Source organism: Pteropus medius, unplaced genomic scaffold, assembly GCF_902729225.1.
Source record: "Pteropus medius unplaced genomic scaffold, Ma_sr-lr_union100, whole genome shotgun sequence".
Classification (NCBI taxonomy): domain Eukaryota; kingdom Metazoa; phylum Chordata; class Mammalia; order Chiroptera; family Pteropodidae; genus Pteropus; species Pteropus medius.
Genome location: NW_024349803.1, coordinates 21354640 through 21378452, shown reverse-complemented (window position 1 = coordinate 21378452; position 23813 = coordinate 21354640). Strand labels below are relative to the sequence as shown.

Genomic DNA, 23813 nt, shown 5'->3' with positions numbered 1-23813 from the left:
GAGCTGGCCTTGCAAAGGTGCCCACCTAACTTCTGAGGGTGCCTAGGAGGGTGACACCCTTTGTGCTGGTTCCCTGGGGCCACGAGCTTGGGCATTTGTCCAGCGAACAGATATGGGAGGATGCCACCAGCCAGCCCCGCCTTGGGCATAGAGGAAGTAGCTGGTTAGGCCAGTCTTACTGACTCTTCTATGCAGACCCCTCCCCTCCCATTCTGTTTAGCCTGGAGGGACTGCCCTGCCCAGAGGTGGGTATGGGCACAATCAGGCATCTGGCTCAGTGAGGGTGGGCCCTGCTTGTTCCCCATAAAGCTGGCTGGGCTTGGCCTCCCAGAGTCCAGCAAACACCTCTCGTTCACTAGCCCCCAGGCCTATCAGGAGTTGGGGGCCCAGGGCACTGCCTCCCTTTCCTTTGATAACGTTTTGGGGGCCTCACTGTTTGGGGCCTATTGGCAAACCTCAGTCTGGCCCTTGAAGACTCAGGTCAGGTGAGGAAGAGGCTCCAAAGCTGTTCCCTCATCAAGCCCTGGCTTTTGAGGGCGGAGCAGGGGTGGGCACGGCCCAGACGGGAATGGAGAGCAAGTTTGTCCTGAGCCCTGGTTCTAGCCCCTGACCTTTGCCCCCCTCAGTTGGGGCGGGGGGCGGCATTTCTTTTTCCTCAACCCCAAATCCTCTTCAGGCTGACATGGCAGTGAATGACTCACCCAGATATCATAGGTGGAGGCTCTTGCCCAGGTGGTTAGTGTCCATTACTCGAGTTAAGCACAGAGTCTGTGGGTAGTTACTGCTGAGAGGGTCTCGCCCCATGCGGGGCTGGCAGGAACATTCTTATCTGCACCGGGGGCGGAGCAGGGCCCCAGGGCACCTTGGGGGAATCTCAGGGATGCTCCCTCTCCCCCAACCAGGAGTGCTTAGGTTTACCAAGCAATTCAGTCCTTCTCTCACTTCATCCTGGAAATGGGGGTGGGCACCCACACAAGCATTCACGAGAGAGGAAACTGAGGCTCTGAGAGAAAGACAAGCTGCAGAGCAAGAATGGACGCCAGCTCCCCAGCCTTCTCCCTGCAGCATGGAGGAGCCAGGGGCCAGCTGCCCGGCGCTGGAGGAGTCTAACAGAGGCTGAGCAAGCCTCGGGGGCTGGGCCTTGGGGCCCATCTGCACGCAGTGCCTGCTTAGCCCCAGGGCGGTGAAACGAGCGGTCGCTGAGGGCTGCATCCTGCCATTCTCAGCCCTTCACAACTGGAACCGGACCCAGGTACTCGCTCAGGGAGCCAGGAGACTCAGGCCCTTTCTGTCAGGGGTTCGATACCCCGAGAGGACTCTTGAAGGTAGCCGCAGCCACTGGGGGGCGAGTGCAGCCCCGCTGGCCTCCTCTCTGGTTTCTCTGAAGCCTGCCATTTCACCATTAAACCTGTGACTCCAGGCCTCAAGCCTGTTGAAGGTCGAGCCCCCAGAAAGGTCAAGTAAGCGCCTGCCCTGAGCCTCGGGGGTCGCTCACTCTTCTTGTCGGGGTTGGGGTGGGGCAGGCGGAGAGGAGCGCAGGATCTGAGGCAGACAGGCAGGCGGGCAGGGGCGCACACGGGGAGCTCGAGCCGCGGCTGGGGCCCAGGTCGCGCGCGCCCGGGCTCCGCTCGGCCGCGCGGGCCAGCAGGGCAGGCTCGGAGCTGCGCGAGGACAAGGGGCGCGCAGGCACCGGCGCGCGCGCGGCCGCGGCGGGGGCGCGCGGGGGCGGGCCGGCCGGGGACGGGGGGAGGGAGGGAGGCGGGAGGGCGGCGCCGGCAGGTTGGCGGCGGCAGCTATTTGAGCGCCGGTCCCGGGCCGGGCGCTCAGAGCGCGAGGAGCCAGCGCGGCGGAGAGGTCGCGGCGCGCAGCCGGCAGCCCGCAGAGGCGCTGCGGCCCGGGCAGCTCCGGGGGCCTCGCGCGAGAAGGCGGAGGAGGGGAGGCCGGATCGCCGCCCGCCGCCCGCGCCCCCCAGCCCGCCGCCGCCCCCCCTCCCCGCGGCGCCGCGTCTTGAATGGAAACATGGCGGTGCCGGCTCGGACCTGCGGCGCCTCCCGGCCCGGCCCCGCGCGGACCGCGCTCCCCTGGCCCCGCCGCGGCCCCCAGCCCGGCCCCGGCGCCCGGCCCCCCGCGTCCGGGCCCCCGCGCCCGCTGCTGCTGCTCTTGCTGCCGCTGCCGCTGCTACCGCTGCTCGCCGCCCCCGGCGCCTCAGCCTACAGCTTCCCCCAGCAGCACACGTAAGTGGCCTCGGTCGGCTGCGGGGCCACGGCCGAGCCTTGCGCTCCCTTCCGCGCCCCGGCTCGCTCCCGGGGGCGCGGGGTCCCGCTGTGCCGGGGGGTGACGGCCCCAAGCCCAGAGGGCGGGCAGTCGCGGTCCCGGCGCTTCTGGCTGCGTCGCGAAACTTCCCCGCGGTGCCTCTCCTTCCTCCACCCCCCGCCCCCCGGAACGGAGCAGAGCAAGATCCCCGAGCCTTGGGATGGGGTGGGGGTGGGGGGTTCCGAGCTTGCCCACCGATTCCCTGGTCGCTGTCCCCGGGAGAGGGGAACGTGGGGTCGGGTGAGGGGGCGACCCCTGCACCGCAGAGTTGGAGCCGCGCGTCTGCCCCACGTTTCTTCCCCTGTGGAAACCTGGCGCTTTCGAGCAGAGGTGGCGGGGCGCCCCCACACCTGTCTTCGTTGGCCTTTTTCCTTTGAGGAGGAGGACTGAATGCAGAGGACGCGAGCACCTTGTTGTGGCCGGTGCCACAGAGGGTCTCGGTGCTCCCTGTTCTTGCTCCTCCCACTACACCTGGGGGGAGGGCGCCCCGTGAGCCCAATTGGGAGGTGAAGGTGCCGGCGTGGGGGCGGAAGGTGGATGGCAGGGAAGACCCCCGCTGCCCCTGCCAACAGGGAAATAGCATCTCCTGGCCTTGCCGGCTTCTGCCGGTTCTTCTCTCTTCTCTCGTGGTCCTGAGCCTCTCTCCCTCCCCAAGAGCCTGCAAACTCGCCTTCCTCCCGGGCGAGCTCGGCCAGCTGTGACTGGGATCGGGAATTCAGCGCTTATGGCCTTTAGGGCAGCAGCTATTTCTGAGGGCAAGGGCCCCGGCCTATGTCAGTGCCCAGACGCCCTTTGCCCCTGATGGATTTGGGGTATGGTGACCACCTTGCTGTCTGTCAATCCGTCTCCCGGCTCCCCGGGGAGCCACCTGTCCCCGGTCTTCTTCACTAGTGGCCAGGCTGGGGGTTTGAGAAATGAGCAGCCCAGCTTCTGGTGGCCAAGGGGAAGGGTCTGGCCTCTGGGAAGGGGAGAGTCTGTCTCTGTGTCATCAGACAAGTTCCACCCAAGGATTGGAGCTCCTGGTTCTGCCTCAGAACCTGCCGACTCCGGCTTTTGGTTCTCCCAGATGAGGGAAAAACAAACTCGGGAAAGGCGCTGCCCCGAGTCTCTGTCTTGTCATCTCTCTTCTCGCACAGCCTGGCTGTTGCTCAGGCTGGTGATCAGTTGGCAAATTACAGGTGCCACACGGACGTGTCCCCTGTCAGCCGCCTGGATTTTTCGTGCGTGTATATGGGGGGTACATAGGGAGAAGAGCATCGTGTGGAAGTTCGGAGCTTGTGGGTGTGTGTGTTATTGTCTTTCATTTACTGTGATGAAAATGGACTTAAGCCACAAGGTTTAAAAAGAGCAAAAGCATTATTTTTTTGTTGTGTTTTTTCCCTCAAAGCCGAGCCACAGTTATTTTCCCCTAGCTGTTTGATAGCTCGTCTGGCGAAGGTTTACGTAAATGTCTCTCTTCACCACCTTCCCACCTGGCTCCCTCTCAACCTGCAGTGGGTCAGATGGCTGCTGGGCCTGCAAGGGTCTCCTTTGGAAGGACAATGTGAGACCCTGACCAGAGTGGACACCTGTCCCTCTGTCCCTGGCAAGAACATGGTGAGGCGGGTGTGATGACAGCGGCACATTTCCAGCTGGACTCTCTTCTCTCGTCGATAGAGTTGGAGCTAATTTGAGGGTTTGGGACATGTCTTGGAAACTAAAATTAGAGAAGGAGGGTGGGTGGGGTAAATGCGCAGCCCAAGGGTCTAGGGGAGGGAAAGGGAGAGACGAGAATAATGACCAGGAGATATATCATCACTGTCAGGGTGGGCTTCACTCATGACAGCCGGCGCCCTTCAGCTGCCCTGGTCCTGCAGATGTGATGCCCATTGATTCTTGGAGGGAGGAAGGCGAAGGAATTGAGAGAGGTCCTCCCCCCACCCCTCCACGCATGACCGCAGATAGTCAGAGTTAGGGCTTTTATTGAACTGACATAAAGGCTAAGGCTGCCGTGGGGATGCTGGGGAGAGGGGCAGTGGCCTCTCTGAACTCTCCAGGGTCAGTGTGGCCGGGCTAGGATGAGACTTCGACACAGGTGGCTTTCTGAGGTAGGAAGTAGGACCCTCCCTCAGTCTCATGGCACTGGAGAGGGACCTAGATGGAGAAGTCATGTCCTCATTAGTGTCTGGCAGTGCGATGGGGCTCAGCTTTTCAGGCCTCTGAGCTTTAAGCAAGTGTGGGCTTAGGGTCCGGTGCTCGTTATTGCTGTCATTGCTCTGGCAGTGTGGCTCTCTGCCCACCAAGTGAAGCGACCAAGGCTGCGGCCGGATCGAGGAGAGCAGAGGAGTCATGGCTGGAAGAAGGACAGGGCTTTGGTTTCGGGGGGCTCTCTCATCCCACCCAGACCTCGATCAGGGTTTCAAGCGGGGAGGCAGCCCCATGTCGCAGTGCATGTGTGTGCACATACACATGTGCGTCTGGGGGGTGACATGGAGTGAGGGCACCACTTCCTTTCACCTGCTTTCTCCTGCTTCCAGTTACGCTCACCGGGTGGCTCGAGTGGCCGTGAATGGCCGCTGCTGGCTGCGGGGCGGCCCTCCCTGCGCCCTCCCTGCGTTGCCTCCCCTTGTGTCTTTTCCTCCCCCAAACCTGTCAGTCTCCTGCCCCTCCCCTGTGCCCTTCTTCCAGTCTCATCTTTCCTCCACCGCCACCCGGCTTCCTCGCTCCTCTCTTTCATCTCTTTGTGCCCACCCTGTCTTCCCTGCCTTTTTTGTCACCTCTTTTGGACCTCTGTCCCCTGTTCTCTGGCATCCACGGGTTTCTCTGGCTGCTGCTCTGTGGGGTCCCAGCTGAGTACTGGGTGGAGCGCCTGGCTGAGCCGCCCCCTGGCTGCCCCCTTTGGCCCCACTCTGCCCTGGTGATGGTGCCGGCCAGCGCCTCCTTTCCTCTGGGCGTGTGTGATGAGTGGGTGGGGAGCAGAGAGGGGCCTGAGGGGTCTGGACCCCCAGCCGATGAATGACAGCTGGAGCGTGTGCTCCTTTTCCTGAGCGTCGCGACCAGGCATGCGTCAGTCTAGCTTCGGTTAATGGTGGGTGACGTGTGTCTGTCTGGGCCTCTGAGCCGCGTCTTCACCTCCCTGTGACTCTCCCTGTTAGAGAGAGGCAACATCGCACATCTGGGTCCCTGTCCCCAACAAACTGCTGCAGCTTTTGCGGGGGTGGGGAGTGCGGCTTGGTGGCCCTGCTGCCTCCACTGACCTGCGGAGCCACCAGGTGCTCGCATTCCTCTTGCGGCTGAGAATTTGGGCGGTGGGGTGGGGGTGGGTACCCTTGGCTGCTGTCCCTCCTGTGCCCCGCCTTTATGGGGCTCCTCCTCCTGGCCAGCTTTGTCAGGCTAACCCCTGAGAAGGGAGGGGTCCCATTTTAAGATGAGTCCCCTCCTAGCCTGCTGGTGAGCCTCACTCCGGATTCTAAGCCACATGTTGTCCCAAGGAGAGACTGAGTCACGTTGGGCCTCCTCACCTCTGCTGCGTGCAGATGGGCACTGCCAGCCCTGGGCACCTCAGACGTGGATGGGTGGACCCCGCCAGCTCCTGGAACGAGGCAGTCTGAGGGCATGCTGGGTGTCAAGCGGAGGCCCTGTGGGCTCAAGCTTTTGTCTTCAGAGCTGACCCTCTCTATTGGGATGACCTGGCCTCAGTTTCCCCAACTGAGATAATAGAATCTGCTTAAGAAACTGGTGGTGAGAATTAATGGGAGAGGGAGTGGCAGGGCAGGTTCCATGGGTGGGCCCCGTGGCAGCTCTTGTAATGATAGCATCAGGCCCTGATGCCACAGCCTGATGGGTCCCCACACACCAGCCTTTCCACATTGCTCCCGTGGGCCGAGTGCTGTTCTCTCATTGGCATGCTTTTCTTAGGGGTGGAGAGCCCTCCTTCAGCGTCTCGTACCCGCACCCCCCAGATGCCTTTGGATCACGCCACTAGCTTAGGCTGTACCCGTGTATGGGGGATGTCACCTCTTTCAGGATGGACACTGGGCCACCTCCCTCACTCACTCTCTGAAGTCCAGCTTGACCGTGGTGGGGGATGTTGCCAGGCCAATGGTGGCCTCCCCTCACCGAGCCCAGGCAAGGCCTCTCACCCACATTACCACCCTGAGCTCGGAACCCATGGTCATGCCCATCCCCAAATGGGGAGATCGAGACTCAGAATGATGAAGGGACCTGCCCGAAGCTCCACAGCTACTGGAGGTAGGGCTGGGTGAGGACTAATTCGTCAGTCACTCGGCTGACCTGCCAGGGGGCTGGGCACATATGCTTCACCTTTGGAAGAAAATGAAGAGGCCTAAGATGTATGAGGTATGTCCAGGCCTCCCAGCAAGACTTGGCTGCTCTGTCTCTCTGGGCCTCAGTCCACCCCAAGGGCCCTTCCCTGGACCAAGGCTGCCCTGTCGCCCTGGTGCTCATAGCCCCTGCGTCTGCCTCCATCCCCTCCCACGTATACAGGCCATCACGGAGTTCCACAACCAGGTTTTCCCTTCTCTGAGGCTTCGGGTCATGGGCCAGGCCTGCTTGCCATGGAGGGGTGGGCAGCAGGGACTCATCTAGAGCTGCCGAGATGCCATCTCCCCCTCCAGATTCCTGTAGGATTCCAGACAGAAGGGTCATAGGGTGGGGGTGGGGCTGTTGATAGAGACTTGAGGCTGGTCCCTCGGCAGTTGTCAGCCCTGAGGGGACTTCGAGGACTTGGACCTTTAGACTCTTGTGTTTTCATGCTGTCTGGACAGGTGGGACCTGGGGGTCCAGGGAACCAGGGTTCTCATGGCTAGGGAACTAGTCGAGGGGCAGCTGAAGTTTTGCGAGTCAGCGCAGGCAGGCACGTGGCATGGGCCCTGTCTGGCAGAGTCGTGTTGTCTGTGGGTTGGGGGATGGTCTCTTTCTCCTTCTCTTTCCGGTATAACCTCCCCCTTCCCCCCACCGCCACTGCTGCCCTCTCGGGCCTCCAGATTTGAGCTCTGCCTCTGGAACTGGTGACCTGTGTCTTGAGGTGAGTGGGCCCAGGGCCTCAGGCCTGGAAGGGAGCATTAGGGCCTCCAAAGGCAAGGGTGGGGGGCTTTCCCTCTGTTGACCACATGCCTCTAGCCAACTGGGGCACTTCGCTTCATGTCATGTTGGGTTTTTTTTCCCTTCTGGTGCCTCCCGTCTAAACAAGAAGCTACAGAATCGATATTCGTATTCCCAGAGGGAGGCGTGTGTGTGGTTTTTGCTTTTTTTTTTTACTTTTCCCTTCCTCTCTTGTCCTGTGTAATCTGAGAGCCTCCCAAGTTGCCTGTGGCTGAGAGAGGGGGAGTTGGCAATACAGGTGCAAACTGAGATGCCCCCAGGGTCCCCACAGGGGTCTCTTGGAGCTACCTAATGGGATGAAGAATGCTGTCATCCAGGCTCCCGACGTCCAGGCCTGACACCCTGCCCTGCTACTACAGAGCTCTGGCCATTGGTTTGGTGTCTCCAGCCCTGGTCCTGCTTATGGACCACCTAGTTCCCCTTCTACCTCACCTGGGCTCCCTCTTTCTGGGGCTGGTCTGGCCCACTTGGCCCCTGGCCACTGCCGGTGCTGATGACTGAGCTTTTGGGGGTGGGGCCTTTCCAGCTGGGAGACCCTATCTAGCTGGGATTAGGTGTATGTGTGTGTGTGTTGGGGAGGGGTGGGGGCGGGGATCTTCATACAGGAGACCGGAGGTTCGTCACCTTAGGTTGGCCTGTTCCTAGGGACCCTCCGTCAAAAGCAGTCCCCTCCCAAGCCTCTCAGCTGAGTAGCTAGCACGATGGTGACCTTGGACAAGGCCACTCCTCCCCCTGGGCCTCAGCTTCCTCTTCCAGGGCCCTCTGACTCAGACACTCCAGTGCCCTAAGAAAACAGGCCCAGGGTCTTCCCGCTCCTCCCCACACGCTGCTCTAGCTGTGGGGTGAGAGGCCTGACCCCCAGCCCAGAGGGGCTCGTCTCCCCCAGTGCAAGGGCCTGTACTTCCCAGGCTGGCCTCTGGCCACTCCTTGGGTATCTGGAAACTGCTTCCCAGACTGACCCACTTCGAGCTCTGATCAGCCTAATTGTTCAGCAGAGGGAGGGGCACAGGAGGTCTTCCCTGCCGATCATTAACCGGCTCTCCCCACCTTGGAAATGACTCCTTAAACCAGGGGGAAAGGAGTGGAGGACAGGGGGAGAAGTTGCCCCCTCCGCCTCTCTTCCTGCCTAGACCCTGATCCCCGCTTCCGCCTGGATGCCTTCTTTCCCCCTGGCTCTTTCTGAATGAGCGCCCCGTCTCGATGCACGCTGAGGCTGCGCCGCACCTCTCACCCGCTGTGTGACCTTGAGAACTTCCTCAGCCTCTCTGGGTCTTGGGGCCTCATCTCTAAAATGGAGTTCCCTTGATGATGCTGCTTCACAGGGTTGGGGTGTGACAGGTCATGAGGGATGGGTCTGGCCCCCATGAGTGCGTGATGAGGGCAGGTGGGTTCTGACTGGATCACGGAGGATTCTCTGTCTACCTGGGCCTGCACTCGAGCGCCAGGCACCTGTCCCGTCACCCACAGCACCCATTGCACAGCCTGGGCCTATAAACACCTGCGACTCTTGTGGTTTCTGGATCTTTCCTCCTGTGCTTGGCCCTTGCCTGGGCCTGTGTGCACATGTAAGCTTGTGTGTGGAAGTGTCTACACGTGTGTGCTCTTTGTTCACGCGTTGGGTATGTTCATCCGTGTGCGGGTCTGTTTGTACATGAAGATGTGTTTGTGTGGGTATGTGTGCATATGCGTGACAGTGTGCATGCTTGCACGTTGTTTGTGAGCATAGGTGCAGGTGTGTGTGTACATGTATGCTCATATGTACACACAGGTGTAGGTGTGTGCCCGTGTGCGTGCATGTGAATGAGGATGTGGGTGTGTGCTTATGCGTGTGTGCACATCTGTAGGTGTGAGCATGTGCAGTTTATCTCTGCACCCAGAACATACTCCCAGTGCTCGCCTTTTGCACCTGCCTTTGAGGTTAATGCCAGGGTTTGGCTGGGCAGACGCTGGCAGTGAGAAATAAAGCCGACTGATTGTTAGGACCAGCGTTTTGCAAACTTTTATGTCGGGAACAGCCTGAGTTAAGGCTGAGCTGGAAAGTTTGATCATCTACCAACTGGCTCCTGGACAGTCTGCAAAGGAAACACATAGAGGCTGTGTCCTTGTAATTCAAATTTTTGCAAATTGAATGCATTTAGATGCACCCGGGACTTGAGACTCTGAGAAGCTCGGTGAGTTCTTTGTGAAGCAAAGCATCTTTGCAAACGGCTCTTCCCTTATGGAGGACCTGGAGGGTGGGCGCAGACGTCAGGGCTCAGGCCAGTGGGAACCCTCGCTATGTGACCTTGGGCTGGCGGTTTCCCCTCTAGTGGGTGTTTTTCATCCGAACACTGAAGGGAGGGAGACAGGCGTCCCTTTGGAGCATCTGCTGCAGATTCGGGGTCCTTGCTTCCAGCAAGACATTTGTGCAGTAGCTGCAGGTGATTTGGGGTATCAAATCTGGCTTGTTGATCCCGCATGTTCCTCTATTTGGGGGTTGTCCAGTGAAGGCACATCCTTTGAAGGATGACTTTTTGTCTACTGGGTCTTCATCAACAAGGCTCTCTGGGTGCCCTGTGCTGGGTGCTGGGTGCTGGCCCTTGAGGCTCTTGTGTGTCCCCTGAGCCGATGGGTTCCGTTGTCTGAGGGACTGTAAGTTTGCTTTCCTGGCGTTCTCAGGGTGTGTGTGCTGGCAGTGTGTGCTGGGATAGCCCGTCGTCCTCAGCATTTCAGGAAGGGGCTTCTGCAAAGAGCGGAAGTGGCTGAGAGGGGCTTAAGAGCCTGTAGGGCCAACGGCTGTTCCTGTGGAAGCAAGGAGACCGGGCAGGACCATCTCCTTGGGCACTATGCTTGGTTCCCTGACCTGGGAAGGACATATTCCTGCCATAGAAGACCCCGGGGGCCCAGATATCTCCATGGTGCAGACAGGGAACTGATGTCTGAGGTGGTAGAAACGACCTTTCAGGCTCATTTCTGCTGGCTGCACAAACTCTGTGCGCAGGACTCAGCCCCTAGTGCTCCATGCAGGCCGCTCGAGGTGTGGTCCCCATTCTGCAGTCTTTACACTATAATGTACAAGTTCTCTTAAAAACATCCTGACATGGGATGTGGGAGAATTGGAGGCTGCTCTGGCAAATCCCACAGAGCCAGGTGCCTGTTTGGAGGGAGGCCCCAGCTCCTGCAGTTCCTCTGGGGCAGGTCTCAATGCCCCTGGGCCATTTCAGAGTCAGTGAGGCTTTCAGGGGTACCCTTGGGAAGGACGGCTGTGTCACCGGGTGGGTATGAATGGGCCAGTGTGTCCCTGAGGTGGGTAGAGACCCCTGCTCTCCTGCGAGTTTCCAGCCCGACATGGCATTTTAGCCTTGATAACTTCCCCCCACAGCCCGTGTTCTCCTCCCAGCGCTGTCTGAAATGCGGCGTTTGAAGCCTTAAAGGTCAGGCCTGGTGCCGCCACCAGTTCCAACAAACAACAAAACAACGCACCGAGGCCCTGCCCCCAACTGCATGTATTAGAGAAGAGAAACGAGAGGGCAGAACAGGCCCTGTGCTGGGGGTTCTCACAGATGGGCGTTTCTCCTTTCTCCCTGAGCTAAGGCCAGGTGGGCGTGGTGAGAACCTGGGCCCTCCCTTCTTTTGCTGGTCCCCCAGGCATGCTGCAGCGGCTCCCATTGAGGGTGAGCTATGACCTTACCCCAGAAGCCTACCTTAGGCAGAGCCCCACACCTCAGCCTAGCACTCGGGGCCCTGCCTGGGCTGGCTCCAGTCTCTGGCCACTAGCCCTATGAATATCCAGGCTCCAGACAGGCCCAGCCACTTGCAAGTCCTAGCAGGAGCTCCAGCCTCTGTACCTTCTGGCCTTCGCTCACCATGTCCCTGTCCCAACTGGCCTGCTCAGCCTGAATCCTGGGGCAAGGAGCCTTTTTGTCTGAGACCCTCCTCTGGCTTCCTGCCTCTTGTCGGCCTCTCCCCCAACCCTGTGCCATCTGCCCCAGCTCTGCCCCGTTTGCAGGGCCCTTCCAGGAGGAGGCATTGAGCTGCCCTCAAAAACTGAGTCTGAAGAGTGTATTTGGCTGCAAGGAAAAGAGGCTGCTCTGCATACACCTTGGCAACCACAGCGTGATGACTTTTTTCATCGTAGTTAGGCCCTCTATCCCCTGACAGGGAGCCCAGAGGTGGGTGAGTGTAGGCTGCCCTGAGGATCAGGTCCTCACCTGCACTCTGCCGGGCCGGCCTCACTTTTAGTGTGGCTGTCTGCCCTTGGCCGACCTCCCTCATGGCAACAAGATGGCTGCCACAGCTCCAGGCATCACATGTACCAGGCCTTAGGAGTAAAAGAGAAAATGTATCCTCTGGGTTCTTCTTAAGAGGCTGGAAAAACCTCACCCAGAAAACCTCTAGCCAACTTCTCCTCACACCTCATTGGCTAGCACTGGGTCACATGTCTACTCTAAACCAATCACCAACAATCGGGAAGGTGCACTGTGATTCGTTCAGGCTAATCAGGATTTACCCTTGAGCTAGGGATGGGGTCACCTTGGGGCTGGAAGTGGCAGAGATTCTTGAAGACTTGGGTTTTGTTAGCAAGAAGGGGGGTAATGATGGAGAATGGGGAGGCAGTATCTGCTGCACATAAGAGACCTGAATATGGGGGCGAGGGCTGAGGAAGAAGATGGGAAGGGCAGGGAAGGGAGGTGTCCATGCCGGAGGAAACGTTTGTAAAGAAAGTAGTTATTTTAACCACATCATCAGTCACTATGAGCTGGGCCCTGGGCAGTGTATTTCACATGTTATCCAATGAGATCGGCCCATCTTTAGTCCCATTTTACAGACAAGAAAAGTCGAGGTGGCAGGGACGAAGGATGCCGAAATCCCACAGATGGTGAGTGGTGCAAGTGGGATTCGCACCGGCACGGGGGTCTGAGCACCCGGCCACGGCCTCACGCAGCCCTTCTGCGGTTCGCCTCCGCCGAGTCCCCTGACCACGGGGCCCTTGTGGAGCCCCCACCCTTCCACTCTTCCATCGCACTTGTCCCTCTGCAAGGGCCGCCTCTCTCGTCGGGCCGAGGTCTGTGGAGCGTGGTTTCATGGGGGACACTGGCTTTCTCACGGCAATGGGGCACCCTGGGTTCCAGGAGGGAATGGGTGACTGAGAGGAAGCTCACAGAGGAGCCTGTCCTGCTCCTGAGGAGCAAGGCCATCGACTTGACCTTAGTGGGCCACAGCTGAGGAAGTGACATGGCTGCGGCCAAAGGAGGGACTGAACTTGGCTGGGCGCTGCCTGCCAGGTTTCCTTCTCATCTTAGGCAGGGGCGGCTGCAAAGCACTTGTTCCTATTCGGTAGAGCAAGGACTGCGTATCATCGGTTGGCTCCCCATGCTCCAAGGAGGCCATGTACTCATGACCTGACCCCTGGCCCTTCCTGTTACTCTCCTCCGACCCCACCCTCATCCGGGCCCCTGTCCAGCTCACTGTGGGAGTCTGGGTGCACCACCCGCCCTCCTCCTCTGAGCCTCAGTATCCTCACCATGTCCGGCCCCCGCAGAGTGGTGGATCCTCTGTGGCTGATGGCAATGCTCCCCGGCCACCCCATCCACGAAGCCATCATCTCTGTTCTCCTCTGTAAGCTGGTGCTATGGAGACCACAGCCGAGGGGGCTGCTTCTGGTGCACATGGGGCACGTACAGGGGGTGGTCTCTGCCCTCAGGACTCAGTGCCCACTAGGGGAGCAGTCGTCCCCTTCCATGGGGGTAGAACAAACACTTACTATGCACTGAGCATGGAATAAGCAGGGGAGAGGTTAGATGGGCCGCAAAGGACCCTGCCAACCCCAAGCAGGACCCACCTGTGGTCTGGGTGACCTCTACCTGTCTCTTAGTGCCTGACTGGAAGTCGCTGTTCCCTGAAGCTTCCCCTGACTTCCCTGTGTGGGTCAGGGGCTTCCTCCGTTGCCTGAAGCCCACCCCGCCCCTCTGCCCCCTGCCATTCTTGTCCTGAGTAGACCTTGCTGCCTTCCCTTCAAGGCTGTGTTCCTGGGAGGGGCAGACAGTGGCCACTTGTCCTTGGTGGGGGCTCCAGGCCAGCACACACCAGGTGCTCAACAAATGTTTGCTGAGCAGAGAGCGTGTGCAGGTGTCCGCAAGCCAAGTTGGTTGAGTCTTTGAAACTGGAGCCGCTTTTACATGGTCTGGGATGGGGCTCCACTTAGACCTGTCTTTGCCGGTGCCACAGGGCACAGGCTGCCCCCCCCACCCTCCTGTGGCTCTCTTGCAAGGAGCTGCCCCACCCCAGATGAAAGTGGGGTACAGGCTGTTATTGAATTGGTTGGGGGCAGGGCCTGCACATTAGCATTTCTCAGAGCCACCCAGGTGAGCCAAGGGAGAGAACCATGGTCACAGGGTATAGGGAGGTAAGCACAGGACACCTCCACTTAGCAAAGGGCACTGAGGCTCCCAGGCAACGGGGTTGGGGGCTGGCCTCCTGGTTCTGGGAATCTCCTGATGTGGTACCTGTGAAAGCCAGCTGCTCCCAGATGCCTGTGCATGTGACCGTCCACGGCCTCTGGGGAGAGATTGCCAGGCTTCCTCTGCTGTCTGGACCACTCCTTCCCAACTGCCTCTCTGCGTTGACATTTGCCCTACCCTACGCGCTGGCCACTCCACAACCTGCCCACATTCAGGCCTCCCGACCGTGAGTTTACTCCCCACACCTTAGCGTGTGCCGGGCCTGCTCTGGGAGTTCACAGTCTGGGGGCATCGTCACTGAAGACCTGAAAGCGAGACCAAGTAACTCATAAGCATGCGTGGCTGGTGCTCTAAGTCGCATGCATCGAGTGGGGGCGGTGGGACAGACTGAGTTGTGACAGACCCTCTCAGGGTCCCTGCCGGAATCTGTGATTCTGGGCCTCCACAGTCAGGGCCGTGGAGGCCCTGGGGAGAGCATTCAAAGCCATCTTCCTCTGAGGGTAAGTCACTGATGGGGACAAGGACGAGGGGCAGGAGTAGGGTAGGGGAGAGGCTCGCCTATGTTGATCCAGCCCCAGTTCCCAGCAGGTCCCATCCCTCTCCTGCTGACCTGCTCACCAGGGCCGCTGCACCCCTGGGTGCAGTGCCGCCCAGCACCTGGGACGCCGTGGGCTCTTCACGGCTCATGCCTGGGGCCTCGCCTGCCTGGGGCCTTGTGGCCCCAAGTTCCCCCCGCAGAGTGGCTTGGGAGGGGTTGCGGGGACAATCCCAGAGGTCATTAAGCTGGGTAATTTACATGGTGCTGGAGCCAGCACCAGGGAAATATATTTCACAGGTGATGGCTGGTGGCTTACAGAGGCCATTACTCTAACATGGAGACAGGTGGGGTCATCTCGGGGCCATCTAGAGGGACCCAGAGCCCTGGGCTCTGTTGGCCTAGCTGCACCCCGCCTGCCGCCTGCTAGACAGCCTGGTCCAGGGGACAACAATTGAGGAGGGGAGGAGCCGGAGGTCATAAAAAGAGCCCCATATGTGGCCTTGTTTGTCATTTGTGCCTTAGTTTCCTAATCTTTAAGGTGGGATCATATTTCCTATGTCGTATAGTTGTGAGGATGGAGCCAGTCATTCATCCAGCAATTTTTTGAGCACCTACCGTGTGCCAGGCCCTGTACTCAAGAGATGACGTTTTAGCGACAACATCTGTGTCAAAAATTACCAGGAAAATGGCGAGCTCTTTGTACTTGTGTGCATCTCTGATTGGAGTGGCATCAGGAGGGTCTTATTGCTGGAGCCCCATCTAACTGGGGGAGGGGGTTATAACACGATCCCGAACCTCTAACATGTACTGGGCTGAGGCTCAGCGCTCTCTGCTGCCCCGGGGATTGAGAGCACAAGTGACAAAGAGCAGAGTGAATGTTAGGCGGCCTGGCAGGCAGCCCAAGGCCTCCTCCCCAGATGGAGAGCTCCTGGTAGGGGCCATGTGTTAAGTGCCTCTCTCAGCAAGGCAAGCAGTCACTAACCTTGGTTTAAATAAAATTTACAAAGTCGATAGGCAACCATTTCGAGCATTGCTATTCTCATCCGAGAAATGGGGAGAGGCAGCTCGCCCCTTTCTCACAGACTGGCCTTGGGGACATGCGAGCTGGGCTGGTAAACACAGATCCAGTGCCACGTTGGGGTGGCCCCCACAGGTCAGTCAGTGCAAGGGAGATACAGGGTCTGGAGTGAGCTGTGTTCAGGTGCCAGGCAGGGCTGTGGGGCAGTGTGTGGGCCTGGCCACGCAGGCTGTGCCTAGAGAAACCCCGAGTCAGCCTGAGCCTCCCGCCACTGCACGCTCTCCTGGGCCGTGCCACTCCGCTGGGGGCCCAGTCATTCCTTCCGCAGACACTCACCGCACTCTGCTGTTCCTTCGTTCCTTCAACACACAGGAGTATCTGCTCTGCCCCCGGCACTGGCAGGGGACAGGCAGACAACAGTCCAGGGAGGCGACACAGAGGACATACATGTTAGAAGGTGATGAGAGCCGTGCAGAAGGAATAGGGCGAATTGGGCGGAGCTTACAGTTTAACTAGGGTTTGGGAGGCCAGAATAGAAATTTGAGAAGAGCCTGGAAAGAGTGGAGAATGGGAGCCATGCGGATATCCGGAAGATGAGTGTTCCAAGCAGAGGAAGGGCCAGTGCAAAGGCCCTGAGGTGGAATGTGGTTAGAGCAGGAGAGGAAGGAGGACTGGGAGGAAAGGAGGGCAGAGGACAGTGGAGGCCAGGTCAGGCAGGGCCATTAAATTAGCATGAGTCTGGCCATTCCTTTGAGCGAGGTGGGAATCATGGGAGGGGGCTGAGCAGGGGAGGAACATGACCAGGGGAGGAACATGACCAGGGTGGTAGCCATGGTGGTGGCGAAACCTGCCAGTGGTCTTGGTGTGAGAGAGAGAGAGGGGTCCTGGGCGACCCCAGGGTGTTTAGCTTCAGCAGCTGGAAGGACAGAGTTGTCCCCAGCTCAGTCGGAGGAGGCTGGGGAAGAGTAGGTGCAGGTGATCAGGTATTGGACAAGTTGAGTAGATGTGTAGGTGGAGATGCGTCTGAACCGATGTGTGTGCCTCTGGAGGGGTCCTGGCCAAGCTGTGCCTGCCCAGGCTGGGTGCCAAGGACTGAGCAGGAGCCCTGCTCTGTGAGCCCTGGCTTCCCCATCCACTGCCTGGGCCTGCTGCCCTCATCTCTCCACTGTCAGGAGCCCAACGCCCTCCACCAGCCAGCACGTGGAGGTGCTCACGTGAGGCTGGAATTCTGCAGGCTCAGTCTGGGAGGGCAGCCTGCTTTGGTGCCCATGGTTGGTCTGCATTGTTCACAGACATCAACCTGGGCAGAGCTCACTGCTGGGCCTTGCACGTGCCCTACCCTCTGTCTGGACTTCCCTCCAGCCCTGCCGTGCTCGCTTCACCTGGCAGACCCCTAGGTTGGGTCAGGTCCCTGGTCATGCATCCCAGCCCCCAAGGCTCACTGGATGTCTCTTCCTTCCACTCATTCATCGGGTCCAGATCAGATCCTTTGCTCTTCTTGAATTCTAATCTCCTGAGGGCAGGCCACTGTGTCCCTTCCCAGTGCTCAGCCTGGAGCCTGGCTCATAACCACATGAATGAATGAATGAATGAATGAATGAATGAATGAATGAACGAACGAACTTATGAACTGGGAGTGGCTGAACTAGTAGGGAATTTGCAGATTGGAAATACTTGCAGAACATTGTGTCAGCGATAAGGCCTGCTGGGTTTGCCTAACTGCTTTTCTTCAAGCCATCCCGGAGGACGACCCAGGCTCACCAGGCAGAATGGCTCCCCTTGGCCTGGCCACCTCAGAAGGAGCTGTGGCTGCTGAGGCGGCACCTGAATCCCCCTCCTCACTGCAGCTATGGGTCCCACACAGCCCACCGAGGGGCTCGGCATTGCTAAAGGATTCACCATGGAGGGAGCACCGGCGAGTAACCTGCAGTCACGTTCAATTTACATGCAGCTTGGCTCGTCCTGAGACGCCAGGCACTAGCGAAAAGCAAATCCCAGAGGGAAGGGGGCATTCTCCCCCTGCCTGGTCCAGGCTCCCTCAGGGGGATCTGCACTGCTGAGACAACATTCCTACAGCAGCACAGCTCTGGTGGGGTACCAGGGAGGACTTCCCAGCTTTGTCCGGCTTGGGGAAGGAGTGGGGACCCTGATGTGGAGCTGGGCTCCTTCTCAAAGCTGGAAAAGGTCATAAATGAGGTTTGGCCCTTACCTGCAACATGTTTCCTGTTTTAAATCTTGGCTGTTGGAGTCCACCTTGGGATTAGGGAGGCCTAATGACGTAAGGGACGGGGACGGGGCTCCGGAGCCATACTTTGCTAGGTTCAAATTCTGGTTCAACACAGACTGGCTATGTGGCCTTGGGTGTGTTCTTCACTCTCTAGGCCGCAGAGTCTTCATCCGCGAAGTGGACCCGAATTGTTCTACACCTAGCCAACGGCGTGGCATGCCTTCAGTGAGAGTCACACACATAGCACCCAGCACACAGTGGGTGCCCTGCGTCACCAGTTCCTTTCCTGGGTGCTCTGCTGCCTGCTGGAGTTAGAGCCCCTTTCCCAGCCCTGCCTGCCAGTCTCTCCCACTGCAAGCGAGGTGGGCAGGGCAGGCACTAGTCCGGTGTGTGTAAGGGCAGGATGTTCAGATAAATCTAATCCCAGGTGTTTCTAGAAGATTCTTTTTTGCCAGGCTGCAAGCTAAGCTCTGCAGGGAGCTCGTTGATGGACTAGCCTGCAGCTCCAGCCTAAGGCAAGGGTCAGTATAGCGAGGTGAGGACTATAGGTTTGGGAGAGGGGCAGGGGAAACCCAGGAAGGCTTCTTGGTGGAGGTAGAAGAGGAACAAGGCCAGAGAACAAAGCTGGTCCTACTAGGTTGAGTTCTGGTCTTTGTTCCACCTCTCCTCTCTACCTAGGTGTCCTCCGGTGGCCTGCCAGCTCCCACAGGGACATCTCTACCCTGAGGAAGAACAGAGGATCCTGGGGTGGGGGTGAGGGGTCTCTGTTCTCCTCAAGGCGCAGGAGGCTGTATTGAGGATACACACAGAGGACGGCTATTTGTGGCTCAGCGAGGATTTGACTCATGCTGGGGGGTGGGGAGGGTGTGCGGGAGGGGAGATGGGGACATGTGAATGACAGAATCTGACCGTACTGGTTAATGACACGTGCATGCGGCCTGTGTTGCCAGCTCCAGTCAGGCTTTAGCTACTGGTGTGGGGCAAAGACTAGCTGCTGGAGCTCCTGGGTCCTCCCTGACTCACCTGATGACCTTAACAGGTGGCTCAACTCTCCTGTGCACCTCCTGAGACCAGGCTTGGGCATGGCACACAGTGGCTGAGCCAATATATCCACCTCCTGAGATACAGCCTCGCCGAACCTCAGTTTGCCTGTTTGTTCAATGGGCCTGAGCAGGGGTTAAATTCTCATTGTGCCTGACTACCTGGAGAATGTGCTAGGGAGAGAAGGAGGTGCTGTAGACCCCAAAATGCCCATGACCTATCTGTGTCAATGACTAGGTGGTTCCGGGCCTGGGGAGCAGATGAGGGTCCCGGGCAGAGTAGCTGGCAGATACCCCACGTCTCTGGCCTGGACCCTCTGCTTTGCTCTGGGGAGGCCTCAGCTAGTTCATGAACTACTCTTGCTCATTGCTAAGGGTGACAGAGAGAGCAGAGGGACAGCCCGGGGCGGACTTCTCACACTTTCATCTGGCTGCTTGGAAGAAGTGGCCGCTCCAGTACCCGGCCCTTCTGGAAGAGCCATGAATTATGCACAGAAGCCACAGGCCTGGGCAGGCCCATCATAAGTGAGCTTTAATAATTCATAGTGAGAGGAGCCAGGGAAAGGGAAGGCCTCTTGGGGCGGCCTCCGCACTCCGCAGGCTTCCGCCGCCCAGCCCACCTGTCTGCTCCTGTGGCTGGCCTCGTACGGGCTGGGGCGGGTGGCGGGGGGTGGGTGGAGTCCCCTGACTCTGGGAGATGTATCCACTCAGCAAATGGCCTGTTCTTGCAGGCCGGAGAGCAGGAGCCTCCTCCCTCAGGGCTCCCAGGCCAGGGCAGAGGCCGACAGTAACCGGAGGCCCGGCGGAGCGCTAGGTAGAACAGTCAACCCAGGCGGGCACACGGGTCAGTCACTGCCTGCGGAGGGGTGCCCCTTCGAATGGGGGGCGAGGTGGGCTTCATCGAGTGGGTGATGTGTGTGCGGAGACCTGAGGAAAGATCGATCCAGGCAGAGGGGACGGCGTGGGCCGGGGTCTGCCCAGGACTCACTGCAGCGCAGTGTGCGGTGCGGAGGCTGGCGGGCTGGCGACTGCCCTCGTCTTGGAGACAGGTGTGGTGGCCCAGGCCAGGCTGGGGCCCAGGAAGGTGGTAGGCAGTGGGCAGATTCCGGCACAGTGTGACTGTGACGCCAATAGGACTTGCTGATATTTTGGATGTGGGTGTGAGAAAAAGCAGGGTCTAGGTCACCCTGAGGCTTTTGGCCTGAACGGAGGGACCTGTCATCTGCTGAGCCAGGGGAAGTGGTGGGTGGGGCAGTGAGGATCCACAGGGAGGTGAGGGTCTCGGTTTGGGGCACATTTAGTTAGAGACGCCCTGAGAAGAGATGGGTGTCATCCTGACAGGCGTTCATTAGCTGTGACACCTTAGCTACATCACTCAATTGCTCTGTGCCTCAGTTTCCCCTTCTGAAGACTGGGGGGATGGTCTGACTGCTGTGCAGATGAATTAAGGTAGTGCCGTGAGAGCCCTGGCTTGTCACTGCTGTGACACCTGGCTCACAGGTGCAGGCCCCGGGCAGGAAGGCCCCAATCAGACCCCTTGGGAAATGGATCCCCAGGTCAGCTTCAGGCCACCCCTTTTTGGGCAAAGAGGGAAACTGAGACCTGGAGGAGCCAAACCGTAGAGCTGGGTGTGGAACGCGAAGCAGGCCCTGCCTGGTGCCTGACAGGGGCTGGTAGAGTGACAGCCCTGGGCCCCTCGCTACCCAGGCCGTCCGTCACCCTGGCCGAGCCCTCCGACCTCTCCCACAGACCAGCCTTTTCCTTCCTGTGCTGCGCCTTCCAGCTCCCCTGTTCCTTGGTGCTACAGGAGTTGCTGAGGCAAAATGCAGCCCATGGAAACTGGCACAGCCCCCCTTAAGGACTTCTCCATGGTTCAGACACCACGTTTGTGCTTTCACCTTGAGGCAAAAGGATGTTATGAAGGTCACACAGCTAACTGTGATGGAAACAGAAGTCAGACCCGGATGGGCCTTCCATGCTGTCCTCCTCACCCATGCTGGAAAGCTTTGTCCTCAGCCCGCACACCTGGCTTGCCTCATCCATGCAGTCCTCCCTGATTGCTGGTGCCCCTGTGGGCCCTCTGGCCTGCACTGATGGTGAGGATTGAGGCAGAGTGCTGTGGCCATTTGCTGTATGAACTTGGACACTTCATTTCTCTCTGGGCCAAGTGGGCTGCCTGGCTCGCCCGGCTCTGGGTGACGCTGCTCCCTGGCTCCAAGCCTCCCCTCCTTGGCTCCTTCCCTCCCCCATCAGGCTATTAGGAGTAAACACTAGGGCCTAATTAAAGCCAGATGACTGGTCACTGTTAGTCTGAGTGTGTGGGGGGCCGGGGGGGCACAGAGCTTCCGACTAGAAGGAGAGCTTTCTTCCTGGCAAAGAAGGAAAAAGGACAGCCCGTAGTTAATAACCTCATTAAACAGCAGTATTTGGGCAGGGTCCCAAGACACACGTAATTGAGGCCCATGTATCTGGACTAATTCACACTTCGGCAGCACTAGCCCCTCCCCAGCCCCAGGGTGTCCCTGCATGCCTGGGATGGTGGTGGGGGTGGGCACAGTGCTCCTGGGGGCACCGTGTCACTCACGCTAAGAGTTCCTTTAGCTGAATCACAAAACTGTTGAAGATGAGCTTGTCTCTTTGAGTCCCATGCCTCAGTTTACCTGTTTATGAAGTGGTGGGTGGCTAGCAGAGACCCCTGTCCCTCTGTGAGTCGGCGGAGCTGGCATCGTCCGTCTCCCCCTGGCCTCAGTCTTCCCTCTGTGGTTTGTGCACACGAGGCCACTGCTGACGAGGTCTTCACCTCTGGCCACTCCGACCCCAGCTGGCCTCTCGGGGGTGAACAACCTTGGCTAGACTTGCCCTCTGCCTGCCCTTGGTTCTTAGGAGATTGTAATCAAATCAGGGTCGGGGGGCCTACCCTGGGCTTTGAACCTCGAAAAGTGCTGAGGCCCAAGAGCCTTCTTTCCTAAGCAGACAAGCAGGAAGGAGGCCCTGCCCTTCCTGAGGGCTGTCCCCTGTGTTGGGGGTCTCAGAGGCAGTGTAGGGGTGCTGCAGCCCACGTGAAGGACCCAGTCTAAGGAGGAGGCGCGGCCATCCCACGCCTGGTGAGCTGCAGGTCTGTGGAAGGAGGCTGGGCTGTGGGAGAGCAGCCTTACCATCTGGAAGGGTCTGTGTGCGCGTGAGTCCCGTCCACGGCAGTGGCTTCCATCTGCCTCCTCTTTGGGTCCTGGGAGGTAACAAGTAGTGAGCCTTGTCTCCATTTTCCAGGTGGGAAAACTGAGGCCAAGGGGGCACACCTGGTCCAGGTCTCGGATGAGCCAGGGCTGGATCTGGGCACTCAGTCTAGGTAGAGAGGGACCTCTACCGAGTGGTCAGGGAGGACTCTTCAGGGTAGGTGGCTCTGGAGACGCCACAGTCCTGGGGTGCAGCCTTGAGCTTCCTGCCATTTGTAGCAGGGCTGTGGCCTAGGGGAGGGCCTGGCTGTGTCCCAAGCCCTGCTTCAGGTGGCCATGGGATGGGGTCAGCCTAACGCAGAGGCCCTCTACTCACCGGCTTCTTGCCCTGTCTTTCCCCTTCAGAAGGCTGAGAAGGCATCGAGGTGGGAAGTGATAGGCCAGCTGAAACATAATCAGAATCATTAAATAGCACTTTATTTTAAATCGTCGCCTACCCCGGAGCTGGGAGAATAATTGGCCAGCCTGTCACAAGAGAAGCAGGAGACCTGTGGGCCCCCACCATCGCCAAGTTTGGTTCACAGTGCCCTTGGCAGCAAGTGGCCTCCGCTGTGCCTGCTCCCCACACCCCTCGCCTGCCCCAACTTAGTGCTGTCCTGCCACCCGCCCCTCCTGCTGTGGGGAGGGCTGTAGACTGCCCCTAAGCCCCTAGCGGTATGGGGTTTATTCAGGCAGTCTGCCTGGCAGAGGTAGACTTGGGGGTCTCAAGACCTTGGTCTCTCCTGGGCCACCCCCGTCTGCTCTTGAACAAAGCCCTCCCCCTCCTCTTGTCCCTCTGCAGGGTCCAGCTGCCCACACCCACCCGTGCCCTCTGAGGGTGAACCTGCAGTGTCACCTGTCTTTGGTTTTTTGATTTGTTTAATTATAGATGAGTTTTCTGCATAATTTATTCCAAAAGCCTGGATTATACTGTACAATTAAATCACATTCTGATCAACAACTTCACGTATAAAATTAACAACTGGCAACAGTTTAATCTGTGCTGCCGCATCTGTAGGGAGGCTCTGCCCCCCTCCTCCTCCCCTTCCATCTTCCCCCTCCCTCCCCCTCTCCTCCCCTTCCTCTCTCCTCCCCTCCTCCTCCATTCCTGTCTTCTCCTTCCTCTTAGCCCTGTCCCGCCTCCCCTCTGGGGGGCACCTGTGCAGCTGGCAGCCCCCACCTGAGTGCTCTGTAGTGTGACCAGGGTCCTCCCCAGCCTTCTGGCTGGGGTTTCAATGGATCTGTCTGAGAAAGGGGGTCTGAAGCTCCTTACCCCACACACAGATGACTCTGTTCCCCTGCCTGCTGGTGACGCCCTTCCCCCTTCCCACATCCTCTGGGTCTGAACGTGCCCTCGAGACTAAGGCGTGGTGTCCCATGGCAGCTGGTGTCAGCCCCTTCCCACTGGGCTGCCTTCAGCCGGTCTTGGGACACACGCACCTTTGCCCTGTGCCTGCTCCCGACCTCTCTCAGCTGGGGAGCAGGGGGTTGCAGGAAGCCATTAAGGGACTCCTTTCCACAGCACCCTCCCTCCGCGCCCCCCTCTCCTCAAGGGCAGGCATTTATGGGAGATTTCCTGAGTGCTGGGGGCACTGCACTGGATGAGCTTCTAAGGCTCAGGGGGCTGCCCAATAGTAATACTGCCCATCAAAGTCATCATGTGGATTTGGCCATTGCTCAGCCACTCATTAGGATCCCTGTTCCTAGGCAGGGGTCACGCAGCTGGTAGAAGTGGCCTTTCCCGGAGGCTCATCTTGGGGCCATGGCCGATGGAGCCAGGCAGACAGGTCTGGCTTCTCTCTATAGTATACGGCCCTGCACCCATCCTTGCCAGTAGCCTCGGTTTCCTTGTTTGTGAAGTGGGGGTGCAGTGCCTGGACCCGCCTAGGTTCGGGCACACTAGAGACCATGGCGGTGCTTGG

General features: G+C 59.0%; 1 protein-coding gene across 4 annotated transcripts in view; it reads left to right on the top strand.

Moving 5' to 3' along the window:
* Positions 1–2019: 2019 nt before the first annotated feature.
* CACNA2D2 (calcium voltage-gated channel auxiliary subunit alpha2delta 2) overlaps positions 2020–23813 on the top strand; it is a 137458-nt gene continuing 115664 nt past the window's right edge. For all 4 annotated transcript variants that reach the window (XM_039837863.1, XM_039837866.1, XM_039837865.1 and 1 more), the window contains exon 1: positions 2020–2234. In XM_039837863.1, the coding sequence (XP_039693797.1) occupies positions 2020–2234 (215 nt within the window). The remainder of the gene's footprint in view (positions 2235–23813) is intronic.